This window comes from Hyperolius riggenbachi, chromosome 1 (genome assembly GCF_040937935.1).
Source record: "Hyperolius riggenbachi isolate aHypRig1 chromosome 1, aHypRig1.pri, whole genome shotgun sequence".
Taxonomy (NCBI): domain Eukaryota; kingdom Metazoa; phylum Chordata; class Amphibia; order Anura; family Hyperoliidae; genus Hyperolius; species Hyperolius riggenbachi.
The window spans coordinates 681,381,434-681,400,328 of NC_090646.1; the positions used below are offsets into that span (position 1 = coordinate 681,381,434).

The 18,895-nt window shown below is 43.7% G+C and overlaps 1 protein-coding gene across 1 annotated transcript in view; it reads right to left on the minus strand.

Annotated features, from left to right (window-relative positions):
- Positions 1 to 18,895, minus strand: part of LOC137544555 (protein NLRC5-like) — a 302,732-nt gene that overhangs the window by 40,013 nt on the left and 243,824 nt on the right. The window contains exons 24-25 of the mRNA XM_068265657.1: positions 16,779 to 16,943; positions 7,451 to 7,615 (exon numbers count right to left, since the gene is read on the minus strand). Coding sequence (XP_068121758.1) covers positions 7,451 to 7,615; positions 16,779 to 16,943 — 330 coding nt within the window. The remainder of the gene's footprint in view (positions 1 to 7,450; positions 7,616 to 16,778; positions 16,944 to 18,895) is intronic.

Sequence of the window (18,895 nt, forward strand, 5' to 3'; positions counted from 1 at the left end):
TGTGCCTGAACTTCTGACTATCCTTTTGTCTCACGATTCTGTACTCAGCCTATCTGCCTTGTTGCCGACCTCGGCCCGACCTCGACTCTGTCTTTGCCCTCTGATTCTGCACCTCCACATATCTGATTGTTGCCGACCTTGGCTATACTCTGACTACGATTCTGTTTACCGATTTTGTACTGCGACCTGACCGATCCGTTACCGACCCTGCTTGTACGACCTCTCTAGGATTAGTGATAGTCCCCACAGCCAGGGGCTATCACTTAGGAGTACTCCTGAGTTACTGTGCATCTAATCACGTGTGATCACACCTTTATTAAAAATACTGACATTTTGCTATACTTATTACTGTTGTATTACTAACTAGTCTGTTTGAGCTCACTCTGATCAGCAGAGTACCACTGATCATTACAGAAATCTTGATATGTGGAAGAGATTTTAATCTCTGTTTAAACTTTTACCTGGATTCATCTAAATCATCTTCTGTCTCTACTTCTTCCCTGGCAAAGTTGATTCATTAGGAAGGTCTGTTTGACCCAGAGCCGTGGAGTCAGTACAAAAATCATCCAACTCCCAACTCCAGGTACCCAAAACTGACACAACGCACTCTCCTTGACTCCGTCTCCACAGCCCAATTAGGGCTATGGAGTTGGTACAAAAATCATCTGACTCCTCAGTTTATGAGACCACCGACTCCAGGTACCCAGAAATAGCTCTGGCGCCTTGAATCTGACACCACAGCCCTGGTTTGACCCATGAATATTGCTTCATAGTCCTGACTGGTTTCTGTCCCCTAGACAGAAAGGTTCTTCAAAATGTGTTGGATGTCTAAGATGGTCAAATTACATGGTGTGGCCATGCCTCTGTGACATTGTCCATCAGCTCTGGGTCTACTCCTCATAAATCTAAACCCTGGAGACTGAATTTATCCGTTTTGAAATTAGAATCTCACATACAATGGCTTGACAATAATCTTAGATATTAGATATTTCTTTCTTAGGTATTTCTTTTCATGGAATAATGGTGACAAAACTGCCAGGGATATAGCGTGGTGCGCGCACAAGCAGGGCTGTGGAGTTGGTAGAAGGATCATCCGACTCCAACTCCGACTCCTCAGTTTATGAAACCACCAACTCCAAATCCAGGTACCCAAAATTACTCCGACTCCTACTCCACAGCCCTGCAGGGCTAAGGAGTAGGTATAAAAATCATCCCACTCCTCAGTTTATGAAACCACCGACTACAACTCCGACTCCAGGTACCCAAAAATTACTCTGACTCCACAGCCTTGCCCACAAGGCATACATGAGTGGGGTTCTGATCAAATTAAGCTCCCAACTGAGAAGGAGTAGGTAGTGGGAAATTTTAGAAACTATCACACGTGCTCAAAATCTAGAACATCTAAAGAAAACAAATTCCAATCTAAATGTAAGCCTGGAGATTTATGAGGTCATGAACGGTGACAGACTGCTTGTCCATCAGTTTGAATTTGATACAAATCTAGAACAAAATTTTATTCCCAAAAATAACAAAGCCAGAGCACTGATGGCAAGAAAAACGGAATGAAAACCGGCTAAATCTTGTATCCCTTCCCTTATAGATCATTCATCTGTTTGCAGCGTTACCAACACTAGGGAAATTGCAGATACTTTTAGTACTTTCTTCCATCAGCTACATAACTTAATCTTTACGAGAATAGTCAATAGAAGTCAATAAAAAAAATGTGGCTTAATGACAAATTGTTGCGGTATACTTAATAACTTGTATTTATACATTTTATTACAATCAAAAAGGGAACTTCACTGAATATAGTTTAGTGAATAAAATTGTTCATTTTTAATAATAATACTATCTTCAAAGAAAAAAGTAACCGGCACTGCTTTGCCTGGGTCACTGGGGTAGGCACTTCAGGAGTCTTATGCTAGGGTATGTGGCCCTTGATGTGCTCAGGTAGTCGAAAAAACAAGCAAGCAATGTCACAACTGTAGAACAACAAACTTCCGGCACTATCACCAGGCTCAAACTTCAATGTGTTTTAATGACATTTACAAAATTCTCCATCCACCGTCAACAAATTGCAAGACACAATACATATACCCATTTACAGCTTCCACCGTGGGGCAATGTGGGAGCAGCGGTCCGCCTAACGACCGCGTACATAGAAGAATAATATTAAGAAGAAGAATAATATTAAGGAGAACATTTTGCATCAGAGATACTGTAAAATAGAAGTTGTTACCTTGGAGAGATAAGAATAGGAAATGTATCCAGATATTGCCCAGTAAGAGATGTTAGATTTATTTTTAAAATGTAGAGAAATAATTTTTTTAAATAATTTTCTCATTTTTTATATAAAATTCATGAATAAAGTATATATTTTTTATATGTATTTGAAGGTAGATCAGTCCATTGAAGATACATTACATGAGCTTGTTTAATTATTTAGCACCATCTTGTGGTATTGTTGTATGTCACAGGGAAGGGACGTGCAAATATCCACAGTGGAACGCATGGCACTTCCGGCCGAATGTACGCGTGACACGCAAACGAATGTACGCGTGCACACTGACGTAAGGACGCAGGAAGTGATGCGTAAGCGGCGTGACAGGCGCAGCGTTCGGAGCGTATGCACGACAGTTTAAAATGACCCAGAAGCGGGGTGTTCTCTGTGCACGGAGCCTCAGAAGAAGCTTACATCATGCGAAACGGTCGTTAGGCGGACCGCTGCTCCGACATTGCCCCACGGTGGAAGCTGTAAATGGGTATGTGTATTGTGTCTTGCAATTTGTGGATGGTGGATGGAGAATTTTGTAAAGGTCATTAAAACACATTGAAGATTGAGCCTGGTGATAGTGCCGGAAGTTTGTTGTTCTACAGTTGTGACATTTAATAATAATACATTATGAATTATTTAGTCAGTTTTTGCCCATTTTAAAATGTTTCCTCTCCCTATCACTGTGGAACTTTTGTTTAGCGTTGTTCCAAAATCAGTAGAAAAGAAAACAAAAAAATAAAATAAATGAAATAGGTGGAGAATTCTGCATAATTAAACAGCCTAGGCTAACCATGACTGGGAGGGCGGGGCTATATACAGCAATATACAGCAATATACAGCTATAGAAAGTGTTTCTGATGCTGCAAGGTAGCGCTGGATATTTTTGTATTAAATAACACTTTATTCAACAAAAGACTAACAATTGATTATGTATAATTTTCACAGGCTGCCTTCAATACTTGTTCATTAAAGCATAAAACTAGTAGTATACATTTATTGCAAATGCACTCAGACAGTCCCTCGCATTCACTCAACTACATTCACTCCACATGAGCATCTGGTCATTGCTAATGAAAAAGGCCAATGATACAAATACATAAAAAAAAGGAATAAAACTGATTGTGCCAGAATGTCGAATAAATTGCATCTCCCCAAAGTCTCTTCCACATTAATAAATGCACACATTTTTCCAAGACCAAATACTTCCAAGAAGTTTCCACAAATATGTTTCCATGGTCACCACTGAAACGCGTCAGCCCAATAGCCCTGGTCTTCACTGAGTAGAGCGGCAAAGTACAACATACTGAAGTGCAGCATTGTAGAAGGAGGGTGACTGGGCAGTGACGTCACCGGAAGATCACCCCTGCGACCAAGGAGAGCCTGCGGGACTATTAGTTCCAAACAGCAGTGGAAGGAGAGAACAAGCTGGGGTGACAGAGCCATCAGACAGAGCTGAAGCAATTTAACGAGCAGTAGGAACAGCATGTGGAAGAACTCGTAAGTGCAGCAATTGCTGTGTGTTGTTAATAAAAGCCTATGCTGGCAATAAGTGAACTTGAGGGCAGGGGAAAGTGTGGAGCTCACTTCCCTATAGTAAATTGACCCTACAGTGAACCGTTTCACCGGCATTGTTGGATCGAGGCACATAAAGGCGTACTAGCATTTGTGGAAATGTATTGGATGAACTTGGTCTTGGAAACATTAGTTCATTCTTTGGTCCTCATTCCTTGGCCTGGTGCTTCTTCTATGTCTACATACCCTTATGGGTTGCATTCATCCCAATGTCATCCAGCAACAACAACAAACAGCATTTGTAGAACACCTCTCTCACAGGACTAAAGCACATAAGCATGGCTCAGACCAGCGATTGGTTGAATGGTAAATTTTGATACAGAGGGAAAATTCTGCAAGCCCGCACATGCCAGGCTAAATAGGTGTCTTTTCAATCTAGATCTGAATAGCACCAGGGTTTGTACTGTCTTTACTGTGTGTGGTAAGGAGTAGGGATGCCCCTGCCGAGGAGAACTCATGGAGAAGCATGTGATCAGTGACCATGATCATGTGTTAAACCAGGAAGTCCTCACAGCAAATCAGAACCTTACAAATCTATCAGCTGACCAAAGTAATCACATGCTTCTCCATGAGTTCTCCTAGGCAGGGTCATCCCTAGTAAGGAGTTCCAAATAGCAGCAGCATGATGAAAAGGTCTGGCTCCAAAGAGGTTTAGATGCATTCTGGGAGTGAACAAGTTTATGGATCCTGCTGATCTCAGGTTGTGAGAGGTGTGATGCAGTTTCAACAGGTTCTTCATGTATCCAGGGCACAAATTGTGCAGGGATTTGAATATTAACAGTCCAATCTTGAAAAGTATTCTCTATTTTCATTTAATGAAATATTATGCCTAAGCAATGTGCTTTGGGAACTGGTGTTATAGATGTGTTTTTACCTTTTATTGTCATATCAGGCAGAGAGCTGGACAGAGGCAGTGGAAAGATGATTAGTTCTGTTTTACTCAGTTTAAAGAAGCAAAAAGTCATGAAAGAGAATACAGGAGACAACCAGTCAGGAACACATGTGAGAAGGGATTTAAAGTCTGGGGCCGAGCGGTACAGTTGTGTATCGTCTGCATATAAACGGTATTGAAAACCAAATGAGTTCCAAGGCTTTGCATGTACATAGAAAAGAGAAGGGGACCAAGGACAAAGCTTTGTGGTTACCCCACAGACAAATAATGTAGAAAGGAGGTCTGATTTGAGTAAGAGACTGTGAAAGGCCTTCCAGAGAGATAGGAAGATATCAGGAGAGAAAAAGGCCCTTTATGCCTATAAATGAAAGGACCTGTAGTAGTAAAAGTGTGGTCAATAGCATCAAAAGCAGGTGACAGATTAAGAGGGAGGAGTATGGCATATTGAGCTTTGGATTTAACTGTAAGAAGATCATTGCCCACTTTAGTAAAAGCTGTTCCTGTGGAGTGGTTCGCATGGCATAGCAGTACCCTAGCCATGATGTGATGAAGGCAAGAACTAGGATTGGAAGATCATCTGCGAGAGTGAGAGGTTTAATTTATGAAATGTTCCTTAGATGAAAGTTGGAATATTTGACTACAGCCGAGATGTGGTTTCTGAAGCTCAATTCCCCATTGATTAGCACACCAAGGCTGCACACAAGGTCGGAGCTGTTTATTTAAAGTAGAGCTGTTTTGATGCCAGAAGCTGGCCTTGGACAACAAGGACCTTTTGTCAGCATTCAATTTCAACCAGTTGTCATTCATCCACTCCTGTAGCTCAGCTAAGCGAGAATTTATTTTTGAAGTAGGGTCTGTTCCAAGAGTTTGAAGGAAAAGTATAGTTGAGTGTCATCAGCATAGCAATGGTATGTTAGGCCATGTTGTTGGATAATTGTACCAAGTGGTAATCGAACACTTTCATTTCAGCGCAGGAGATTTGGGCACAAAGGGAGTAACTTCGGCGCCGTCAGAAAAGAGAGATGAAGTTACTTTTAAAACACTATAATTCGGCCTCCAGCAATTGCTGGAAGCCAAATTATTTCATTCCCCACCATCCATGGCGACCTGGAGGGGGAATAGTATTTAAAGAGACACTGAAGTGAACTATTTTTGCCAATTTTATCTTATGATTCGCTTCAATGCTCTTATCACAAGTAATCCGCCGTGTCCCCGCTGCTAAACGAGGGCTGCAGAGCCCCCAAACCCCTCTGCAAATATCCACGACCAACTTGGTCGTGGATTTTGCTGTGCTGAGGGGCAGAGCTTCCAGCTGTAGCTCTGCCCCTCCTGACGTCAATCGCTGCGCGGATCGCCGACTCTCTGTGAACCAAGAGTGAGAGGGGTGGGGAGAGGCGGCGATGCGCCGTGATTGACGTCAGGAGGGGCACAGCTAAAGCTGAGAGCTCTGCCCCTTACTGGAAATGCCTGCCGGATTGCCCCCTGGGGATTTGGGGGCTCTGCAGCGACGGGGACACAGCGGATTACGTGTGATAAGAGCACTGAAGCGAATCATATGGTAAAATTGGCAAAAATAGTTCGCTTCAGTGTCTCTAACACGTCCGGGAACTTGTGCAGTAGCAGGATCACCCATATACCGGCTGTATCCTGCACCCAAGTCTCCCCGTGCCGATTCCTCATGTACGCGTGGAAATATGTATATTGCAAAAAACAGAGGAGATAGGATTGATCCTTGTGGCACTCCAAATTTTAGAGGTGCAAGGTTGGACATGGCACGTCCTAGGGATACTCTTTGTGTTCTGTCAGTCAAGAAGGATCTGAACCACTGGCGGACTGAGCAACTGATGCCACAGGATTTCTGCAATCTTTTGAGCAAGATTGCATGGTCAACTGTATCAAAAGCCGCTGAGCGATCCAACAGGATTAGGATGGAGCATTCCTCTGACCCTTGCCATGAGCAGATCGTTGCAGACCTGGATAAGGGCTGTTTCACAGCTGTGGTGTTTCTTAAAGCCAGATTGTAGAGGGTCCAAGATATTTGCTGAGAGCCTGGCTTCAAGTTGCAGGTAGACAACCCTTTCAATCACTTTACCTAAGAAGGGGAGGTTGGAGACCGGTTTTAGCTGCTCATTGTGTCTGGATCCATGGAAGTTTTTTTGAGGAGGGGCTTTATAATTTCTTTAGAGCGTTAATGATGCAAGCTAGCATTGTGGTCTCCATTCCAGGTGCTATAAGGCCAGGCTGTGGCTACTTAGCTGACAACCACCATCTCAGGTCCTCCTGCCTTTGCCTTCTGCTTCTGATCTTTATATTTTTGGGTGGCATTGCTGATCATGTCATTCAGGTCATGCACCAGCTAGCAAAGTGGTCTTTCCCTTTCTACAGCTTGTATGGGACCAGACTACTGCTGCCTTAGCTGACATATGTTCCATCTCACTGGACCTCTCTCATTGGACTAATGGTTCCGCTATTTCTATATACACCTTTATGCATGACAATCATCACAATGTCATCCAGTACATGATGTGAGCCAACCATGAGGTCTTCTGCTGGCCACCACCACAATCTCAGGTCATGCATCCCTGGCCTAATGATTTTTGACTAAAATGTAAACAGCAGACATGAACTAAATATTTGCAGAACTATCAGATGTTTTAAGGAAATTCTTGCCAGCACATCAAGACACTTTCTCACTCATCCCTAATACTCACTCTAATTCCTCTACCCGGCTTGTTAGCAGAGCCGCCATCAGGACGCTGAATTCATCACCCCCCAGACTGTTACCAGCCAGGTCCAGCTTCCTCAGAGTCTGGTTATTCCTTATTCCAGATGCCAGGTGGGGGCAACAACTGGAGGGCAGCTTATTACCCTGTAAACTGAAAGATAACAGAAAGTTACCAGACACCTTTATTTTTAAAATTTGTCCTAAATTTATTTATTGTATTTATAAAGCGCCAACATATTACGCAGCGCTGAACATTAATTTAGGTTACAGACAATATTTAGGGGTGACATACAGCAATATGACAATACAGGAATACAAGAAAACCAGATCACACACCATAGTATGAGTACCAGGTAATGCTTAGTCAGTCACTGGATGGAGCATGGAGATTAGGCAAGTTAGGTTCACTCAGATGCATAGCATGGGATCACAGTAATGGAGGTGCAAGATCAGGTAGGACACAAAAGGAGGAGGACCCTGCCCAAAGGCTTACAATCTAGAGGATAAAATAAATAAATAGAGCATTACTGTCACAGAAAACACTGTACATCATAAAGTGAGTTTACATGGTGGCTGGATAATGTACTGGTTAAGAGCACTGCCGCTGGCATGGGGGACAGTCAGTGACATGACTATGGACTCTGTAAAGTGCTGCAGGAGATGTCAGTGCTATATAAATACATAATAATAATAATATGGTAGGACATTACACAATGACTATGGTAGGATTAGATTGTGAGCTCCTCTGAGGACAGTCAGTGACATGACTATGTACTCTGTAATGTGCTGCAGAAGATGTCAGTGCTATATAAATACATAATAATAATATGGTAGGGCAATAGACTATGACTATGGTAGGATTAGAGTGTGAGCTCCTCTGAGGACAGTCAGTGACATGACTATGTACTCTGTACAGTGCTGCAGAAGATGTCAGTGCTATATAAACACATAATAATAATAATAATAATAATAATAATAATAATAATAATAATAATAATATGGTAGGACATTAGACTATGACTATGGTAGGAATAGATTGTGAGCTCCTCTGAGGACAGTTGATGTGCTGCAGAAGATGTCAGAGCTATATAAATAATAAAAATATGGTAGGACATTAGACTATGGCTATGGTACAATGAGATTGTGAGCTCCTCTGAGGACAGTCAATGACATGACTATGTAATTTGTAATGTGCTGCAGGAGATGTCAGCGCTATATAAATACATAATAATAACATGGTAGGACATTAGACTATGACTATGGTAGGATTAGATTGTGAGCTCCTCTGAGGACAGTCAGTGACATGACTATGTACTCTGTACAGTGCTGCAGAAGATGTCAGTGCTATATAAATACATAATAATAATATGGTAGGACATTAGACCATGACTATGGTAGGACATTAGATTATGACTATGGTAGGATTAGTGTGAGCTCCTCTGATGACAGTCAGTGACATGACTATGTACTCTGTAATGTGCTGCAGGAGATGTCAGTGCTATATAAATACATAATAATAATATGGTAGGACATTAGACTATGACTGTGGTAGGATTAGAGTGTGAGCTCCTCTAAGGACAGTCAATGACATGACTATGTAATTTGTAATGTGCTGCAGGAGATGTCAGCGCTATATAAATACATAATAATAATATGGTAGGACATTAGGCTATGACTATGGTAGGATTAGATTGTGAGCTCCTCTGAGGACAGTCAGTGACATGACTATGTGCTCTGTAATGTGCTGCGGGAGATGTCAGTGCTATATAAATACATAATAATATGGTAGGACATAAGACTATGACTATGGTAGGATTAGATTGTGAGCTCCTCTGAGGACAGTCAGTGACATGACTATGTACTCTGTAATGTGCTGCAGATGTCAGTGCTATATAAATACATAATAATAATAATAATAATAATAATATGGTAGGACATTACAATATGACTATGGTAGGATTAGATTGTGAGCTCCTCTGAGGACAGTCAGTGACATGACTATGTACTCTGTAATGTGCTGTAGAAGATGTCAGTGCTATATAAATACATAATAATAATATGGTAGGACATTAGACTATGACTATGGTGGGATTAGATTGTGAGCTCCTCCGAGGACAGTCAGTGACATGACTATGTACTCTGTAATGTGCTGCAAAAGAAGCCAGTGCTATATAAATACATAATAATAATATGGTAGGACATTAGACTATGACTATGGTAGGATTAGACTGTGAGCTCCTCTGAGGGCAGTCAGTGACATGACTATGTACTCTGTAATGTGCTGCAGAAGATGTCAGTGCTATATAAATACATAATAATATGGTAGGAATATTAAACTATGACTATGGTAGGATTAGATTGTCAGTGCTATATAAATACATAATAATAACATGGTAGGACATTAGACTATGACTATGGTAGGATTAGATTGTGAGCTCCTCTGAGGACAGTCAGTGACATGACTATGTACTCTGTAATGAGCTGCAGAATATGTCAGTGCTATATAAATACATAATAATAATATGGTAGGACATTAGACTATGACTATGGTAGGATTAGATTGTGAGCTCCTCTGAGGACAGTCAGTGACATGACTATGCACTCTGTAATGTGCTGCAGAAGATGTCAGTGCTATATAAATAATAAAAATATGGTAGGACATTAGACTATGGCTATGGTACGATTAGTTTGTGAGCTCATCTGAGGACAGTCAGTGCCATGACTATGTACTCTGTAATGTGCTGCAGAAGATGTCAGTGCTATATAAATACATAATAATAATATGGTAGGACATTCGACTATGACTGTGGTACGATTAGTTTGTGAGCCCCTCTGAGGACAGTCAGTGACATGACTCTGTACTCTGTAAAGTGCTGCAGAAGATGCCAGTGCTATATAAATACATAATAATAATTTGGTAGGACATTAGACTATGACTATGGTAGGATTAGATTGTGAGCTCCTCTGAGGACAGTCAGTGACATGACTATGTCCCACCCATTCTCCCCTCTTGGTTCAGGTGGCTTGCTTTTTGACACTAGCCATAGCAGTCAGCAGACAGAATGTGCGACTTATAGTATTTTACCTGACATGTCCCACAGCTGTAGCCAGGGCTGCCGGTCACACTCTGCTGGTCACAGTCACTGGACCATGAGCTGCACTACACACAGCTTCATCCTGGCCACCAGGATCACTCTGTGTTGATCATGTGACTACCCGAGCCCTGTGACATCACTCTGCCCCCCCCCCCCCCCCCATTCTATTCTACTGTCTGTTATTTGTCACATATACACAATACCTCCATAACCCCAGTCACTGCAATGGGTGTCGCACATACACAGAGCCAGGTGTACTGAGGGCTGCAGTATGGATGTACCCCCAAACCAGCCACAATCCCCCATAATCCCTCCCCCAGTCACTGCAATGGGTGTCACATATACACAGAGCAAGGTGTACTGGGGGCTGCAGTATGGATGTACCCCCAAACCAGCCACAATCCCCCCATAATCCCTCCCCCAGTCACTGCAATGGGTGCCACATATACACAGAGCCAGGTGTACTGGGGGCTGCAGTATGGATGTACCCCCAAACGAGCCACAATCCCCCATAATCCTTCCCCCAGTCACTGCAATGGGTGCCACATATACACAGAGGCAGGTGTACTGGGGGCTGCAGTATGGATGTACCCCCAAACCAGCCACAATCCCCCATAATCCCTCCCCAGTCACTGCAATGGGTGTCACATATACACAGAGCCAGGTGTACTGGGGGCTGCAGTATGGATGTACCCCCAAACCAGCCACAACCCCCCATAATCCCTCCCCAGTCACTGCAATGGGTGTCACATATACACAGAGCCAGGTGTACTGGGGGCTGCAGTATGGATGTACTCCCAAACCAGCCACAATCCCCCCATAATCCCTCCCCCAGTCACTGCAATGGGTGTCACATATACACAGAGCCAGGTGTACTGGGGGCTGCAGTATGGATGTATCCCCCAAACCAGCCCCAATCCCCCATAATCCCTCCCCCAGTCACTGCAATGTGTGTCACATATACACAGAGCCAGGTGTACTAGGGGCTGCAGTATGGATGTACCCCCAAACCAGCCACAATCCCCCCATAATCCCTCCCCCAGTCACTGCAATGGGTGTCACATATACACATGGACAGGTGTACTGGGGGCTGCAGTATGGATGTACCCCCAAACCAGCCACAATCCCCCATAATCCCTCCCCCAGTCACTGCAATGGGTGTCACATATACACAGAGCCAGGTGTACTGGGGGCTGCAGTATGGATGTACCCCCAAACCAGCCACAATCCCCCATAATCCCTCCCCCAGTCACTGCAATGGGTGTCACATATACACAGAGCCAGGTGTACTGGGGGCTGCAGTATGGATGTACCCCCAAACCAGCCACAACCCCCCATAATCCCTCCCCTAGTCACTGCAATGGGTGTTGCACATACACAGAGCCAGGTGTACTACGGGCTGCAGTATGGATGTACCCCCAAACCAGCCACAACCCCCCATAATCCCTCCCCCAGTCACTGCAATGGGTGTCACATATACACAGAGCCAGGTGTACTGGGGGCTGTAGTATGGATGTACCCCCAAACCAGCCACAATCCCCCCATAATCCCTCCCTCAGTCACTGCAATGGGTGTTATAGTGGTTTGCAAAAGTATTCAGCCCCCTTGAAGTTTTACACATTTTGTCATATTACTGCCACAAACATGGATCAATTTTATTGGAATTCTACGTGAAAGACCAATACAAAGTGGTGTACACGTGAGAAGTGGAACGAAAATGATTAGAAACATTTTTTACAAATAAATAACTGCAAAGTGAGGTGTGCGTAATTATTCAGCCCCCTTTGGTCAGTTGCCCATAGACATTGCCTGATGAGTGCTAATGACTAAATAGAGTGCACCTGTGTGTAATCTAATGTCAGTACAAATACAGCTGCTCTGTGGTGGCCTCAGAGGTTGTCTAAGAGAATATTGGGAGCAACAACACCATGAAGTCCAAAGAACACACCAGACAGGTCAGGGATAAAGTTATTGAGAAAGTTAAAGCAGGCTTGGGCTACAAAAAGATTTCCAAAGCCTTGAACATCCCACAGAGCACTGTTCAAGCGATCATTCAGAAATGGAAGGAGTATGGCACAACTGTAAACCTACCAAGACAAGGCCGTCCACCTAAACTCACAGGCCGAACAAGGAGAGCGCTGATCAGAAATGCAGACAAGAGGCCCATAGTAACTCTGGACGAGCTGCAGAGAGCTACAGCTCAGGGGGGGGGGGGGGGGGGGAATCTGTACATAGGACAACTATTAGTCATGCACTGTACAAAGTTGGCCTTTATGGAATAGTGGCAAGAAGAAAGCCATTGTTAGCAGAAAAGCATAAGAAGTCCTGTTATGCAGTTTGCCACAAGCCATGTGGGGGACACAGTAAACATGTGGAAGAAGGTGCTCTGGTCAGATGAGACCAAAATGAAACTTTTGGTCAAAAATGCAAAACGCTTTGTGTGACTGAAAACTAACACTGTACATCACTCTGAACACACCATCCCCACTGTCAAATATGGTGTTGGCAGCATCATGCTCTGGGGGTGCTTCCAAAAATCCAAAAAAAGCTTTATTGGCAGGCCCAAATACATTTAGCATTGCCAAAGCAAAACAAATGATTAACATGGGGAGGGGGGATTGCGGGAATAGGGGAAGGATATAGGGGGTCTCTTCAGTAGGGACAGGGAAGCTGGTCAGAGTTATCTTGGAAGAAAACCTCTTGGAGTCTGCAAAAGACTTGAGACTGGGGTGGAAGTTCATTATCCAGCAGGACAATGACCCTAAACATAAAGCCAGGGCAACAATGGAATGGTTTAAAACAAAAAATATCCACGTGTTAGGCTCAACACACACCATACAATCTTGGTTGTTTAATCTTACCACTTTCATGTAGTATAAGAGCTTATCCAATTAATCATTCACGGTATATTCAATATGTTGGCCCTTATACTACATAGATTTGGTAAATCTGTACAACCAAGATTGTATGGTGTGTGTTGAGCTTTAGAATGGCCCAGTCAAAGTCCAGATCTAAATCCAATTGAGAATCTGTGGCAAGATCTGAAAACTGCTGTTCACAAACGCTGTCCATCTAATCTGACTGAGCTGAAGCTGTTTTGCAAAGAAGAATGGGCAAGGATTTCAGTCTCTAGATGTACAAAGCTGGTAGAGACATATCCTAAAAGACTGGCAGCTGTAATTGCAGCAAAAGGTGGTTCTACAAAGTATTGACTCAGGGGGCCGAATAATTACGCACACCCCACTTTGCAGTTATTTATTTGTAAAAAATGTATAGAATGATGTATGATTTTCGATCCACTTCTCACATGTACACCACTTTGGATTGCTCATTATGTGCACAAATGAAAGTGCAAGACTATATTAAGTCAGTCGAGACTGGAGTAGGATGTAGTAGATTGATTGACCATCTTAGAAGTGCACATGGAGGTGATACAACATGTCTAAAATGTTGCAATTCTGGAACAGGCCCCAATTCCCCTAGGGGGGGGGGGGGGGGGGGGGTGATCGGGAACAATCACTGTTAAGGAAGGAAAGTAGATGGATAATCAATAGTGATGCCCTGGGACCTTTAGGTCTGAATGACCATATAGATATGGCGTGTTTTCTGGATCCTTAAGTGGGGTATATAATGGAAAAGCAATGCATCTGAGTCCAAAAAACCTTAAAGCGGAATATCCTCCAGCTCCTGCACAGTCAGAGAGAGTGAGTCACATTCCACACTTAGATACATTTATGTAAACAAAATGTATCTATGTCAGCTTCGGATGCGTCTGCAGAAATCTCCAGGAACTTTAAAGCTCTGTGTGTAACCCTTCCAATGCTGGTCTAGTAAAAAAAAAAATGCTGGTTGCATAGAATATACTGTAAATAATGTTTTAGAGCAAAGTTGAAATGCAGGGTTATATTCCGCTTCAATAATTGTTTTTAATATATATCTAACAATGTTTCTGCATGGGGTAATATGAGGAGAAGTAGTTTGGTGCTAACTAAGTATATATGATTAGTTGAGATTTAGAATAGAAAATTACTAATATATTTGTGAAAAAGTGATATCAAGGAGAGGATTTAGCATCTGTAACACTTTGAAAGAGAAGATTATTTTCCTTGTATGGATGAGAATAACAATAATATATATATATGTTCATCCAGCATGTTACCCAGAAAAAGGATGTTAGATTTATTTTTAATTCATAGGACAATAACCTTTTGTTCTCCCCCTTTTTTTAAAATGATATGAATTAAAGTACTTTTTATATGTATTTTAGGGTAGATTAGTCCATCTGAGAAACACTACATGAGCCTGTTTAATTATTTGGCACCATCTTGTGGTGGTTTTGTGCATCACTGAGAAAGGATGTACGGAATCCACCGTGGAGCGCACTTCACTTCCGGCCGAATGTACGCGTGACACGCAAACAAGTGTACGAGTGCGCGCTGACGTGAAGACGCAGGAAGTGATGCGCAAGCGGCGAGACAGGCGCAGTTTTCGGAGCGGATGCCCGACAGTATAAATGACCCAGACGTGGGACGTTCTTTGTGCACGGAGCCTCAGAGGAAGCTTGTATCAAGCGAAACGGTCATTAGGCGGACCGCTGCTCCCACATTGCCCCACGGTAGAAGCTACATACGGGTATGTGAAATGTGTTTTTGCAACTTTTGACAATGAATGGAAAATCTTGTGAATGTCATTAAAGCACATTGAAGATTAAGCCTGGTGAGAGTGCCGGAAGTTTCTTGTTCTATAATTGCGATTGTATGGTGTGTGTTAAGCTTTAGAATGGCCCAGTCAAAGTCCAGATCTAAATCCAATCGAGAATCTGTGGCAAGATCTGAAAACTGCTGTTCACAAACGCTGTCCATCTAATCTGACTGAGCTGGAGCTGTTTTGCAAAGAGGAATGGGCAAGGATTTCAGTCTCTAGATGTGCAAAGCTGGTAGAGACATACCCTAAAAGACTGGCAGCTGTAATTGCAGCAAAAGGTGGTTCTACAAAGTATTGACTCAGGGGGCTGAATAATTACGCACACCCCACTTTGCAGTTATTTATTTGTAAAAAATGTTTGGAATCATGTATGATTTTCGTTCCACTTCTTACATGCACACCACTTTATACTGGTCTTTCACGTGGAATTCCAATAAAATTGATTCATGTTTGTGGCAGTAATGTGACAAAATGTGGAAAACTTCAAGGGGGCCGAATACTTTTGCAAATCACTATAACACCCATTGCAGTGACTGGGGGAGGGATTATGGGGGGATTGTGGCTGGTTTGGGGGTACATCCATACTGCAGTCCCCAGTACACCTGGCTCTGTGTACATGTGACACCTATTGCAGTGACTGGGGGAGGGATTATGGGGGGTTGTGGCTGGTTTGGGGGTACATCCATACTGCAGCCCCCAGTACATACATACACAGAGCCAGGTGTACTGGGGGCTGCAGTATGGATGTACCCCCAAACCAGCCACAATCCCCCCATAATCCCTCCCCCAGTCACTGCAATGGGTGTCACATATACACAGAGCCAGGTGTACTGGGGGCTGCAGTATGGATGTACCCCCAAACCAGCCACAATCCCCCATAATCCCTCCCCCAGTCACTGCAATGGGTGTCACATATACACAGAGCCAGGTGTACTGGGGGCTGCAGTATGGATGTACCCCCAAACCAGCCACAATCCCCCATAATCCCTCCCCCAGTCACTGCAATGGGTCTCACATATACACAAAGAAAGGTGTACTGGAGGCTGCAGTATGGATGTTTCCCCAAACCAGCCACAATCCCCCATAATCCCTCCCCAGTTACTACAATGGGTGTCACATATACACAGAGCCAGGTGTACTGGGGGCTGCAGTATGGATGTACCCCCAAACCAGCCACAATCCCCCATAATCCCCCCCAGTCACTGCAATGGGTGTCACATATACACAGAGCCAGGTGTACTGGGGGCTGCAGTATGGATGTACCCCCAAACCAGCCACACTCCCCCCATAATCCCTCCCCCAGTCACTGCAATGGGTGTCACATATACACAGAGCCAGGTGTACTGTGGACTGCAGTATGGATGTACCCCCAAACCAGCCACAATCCCCCCATAATCCCTCCCCCAGTCACTGCAATGGGTGTCAGTATTGGGGAATGTGAGAATGGGAAATGGTGATGAAATAAAGTGAAATAATTCTGCTGATCTCTGCTGCAATCAGGGCTGTTATACTCACAGTAATTCCTCTATCCGGCTTGTTGTCAGAGCCGCCATCAGGACACGGAATTCATCACCCCCCAGACTGTTACCAGACAGGTCCAGTTTCCTTAGGGTCTTGTTATTCCTTATGCCGGAAGCCAGGTGTGGGCAGCAACTGGAGGACAGATTATTACGCTGCAAACTGTAGGAGGAGAGAAGAATGTTGCCAGACATCTGCAGCATAAAAACTGAATAAAATGTATGAGATGTATCCTTCTTACATGAGCAGAAATTATTTTTCATTATAATTAATATTGATTTCGATTTATAATCTATTTCTGAAAAAAATGAAACTAACCATACACATGTCCACAACTAGGGGGCAGTATAGTTTTATTTTTCATAAGGAATATCTTTTGTTTAAAGAGATTCTGAAGTCTCCTAAAAATGAGGTTTTTACTTTAACCACTTAACCATTTCAGCCGCCCAGACGTGAAGCTCATGTCCGGGCGGCTGCTCAGCTGCGCTCTCCCACTCCCGCGCGCCCCTGCGTGCGATCGCGGGCGCGCCCCCGTACCCCCAATAGCCCTTGGATCAGTGAAAGGGAACATGGTTCCCGATCACCGATCACTGTCCCCCGCAGAAAAACCGAAGCGCTCACCCGTGAGGCTTCGGCTCTTCTGCCCGGAAAAATGTACGCATCCCCCTTGTACTTCCGCATAGTGAGACGTACAAGGAGGGAAAACAAAAATGAAGGTCGCCATCTTGTGGCCAAATAGTAAAACTACATCAACACATTTTCTACATTAAAATTTACACATCTAACAACATTAAAAAATAACTGTTAATGTCCCACACCAAAATATTCCCCAAATAAAATTTTTAATGGAAAAAAAAAAATTAAAAAAAAAAACACATAAATAGTTACCTAAGGGTCTGAACTTTTTAAATATGCATTTGAAGGGGGTATACTACAAACATTTTTTAAATTATAAGCTTGTAAATAGTGATGGACGCAAAACGGAAACAATGCACCTTTATTTTCAAATAAAATATTGGCGCCATACATTGTGATAGGGACAAACTTTAAATGGTATAATAACCGAGACATACGGGCAAAAAAAATACATAGGTTTTAATTATGGTAGCATGGATAATTTTAAAGCTATAATGGCCGAAAACTGAGAAATAATGAATTTTTTCCATTTTTTTCTTATTAATCCTGTTAAAATGCATTTACAGTAAAGTGGCTCTCAGCAAAATGTATCACCCACAGAAAGCCCAATTAGTGGCGGAAAAAACACGATATAGATCAATAAATTGTGATAAGTAGTGATAAAGTTATTAGCGAATGAATGGGAGGTGAAAATTGCTTCGTTGCATAAGGTGAAAAATCCCCGCGGGCTGAAATGGTTAAGGACCAGGCTCCTTTTCCCTGATCTCTGCTGCGTGGGCTCTCCACAGCACAGATCAGGTTTGCTGCAAAGGTGATGTCCTGCTGGGGGGGGGTCTGACAGCCGCCGGCTATCTGCGTGCTGCGGGGGGGGGGGCACCTCAAAGCCCCCCTCCGCAGCGATTTCCGCCCTCTCTGCCCTTCCCCCCTCTCGCTATGTATGGCGCAGGATGGAGATACGTCCTGCGCTGCCTAGGATAGGCTTCAGCCTATCAGATGCAAGCGATCCCCGGCCAATCAGAGGCTGGGGATCGCCGATCTGCTTCACGGCGCTGCTGCAGTGCCGCACGATGTAAACAACAGGGATTTCTTCCCCTCATGTTTACATTTCGCCTGCGAGCCGCGATCGGAGGCTTGCAGGCTGTTCACGGAGACACCCTCAGTGAACTGACATGGAAAGGCCGCTCGAACGAGCGGCCGTTTCCATGGAAACCCACTTAACTGACTTAGCTGACTGTGGTCATTAAGTGGTTAAAAACCTTTTTAACCTAATTGCCCCTACTAAAATGCTGCATTCCCATGGCTGAAAAAGCCATAAATCACCCCAAATCCCCTGGGGGACATCGCGGGGCTCCTTCCGCATAGAGGCAGCGCTTTCAGCTGCAACTCTGCCTCTACACGCGTCTATCAGCGCGTATCTCCGCCTCTCCCCGCCCCTCTCAGTCTTTCTTCACAGAGAGGGGCAGGGAAGAGGCGGAGAT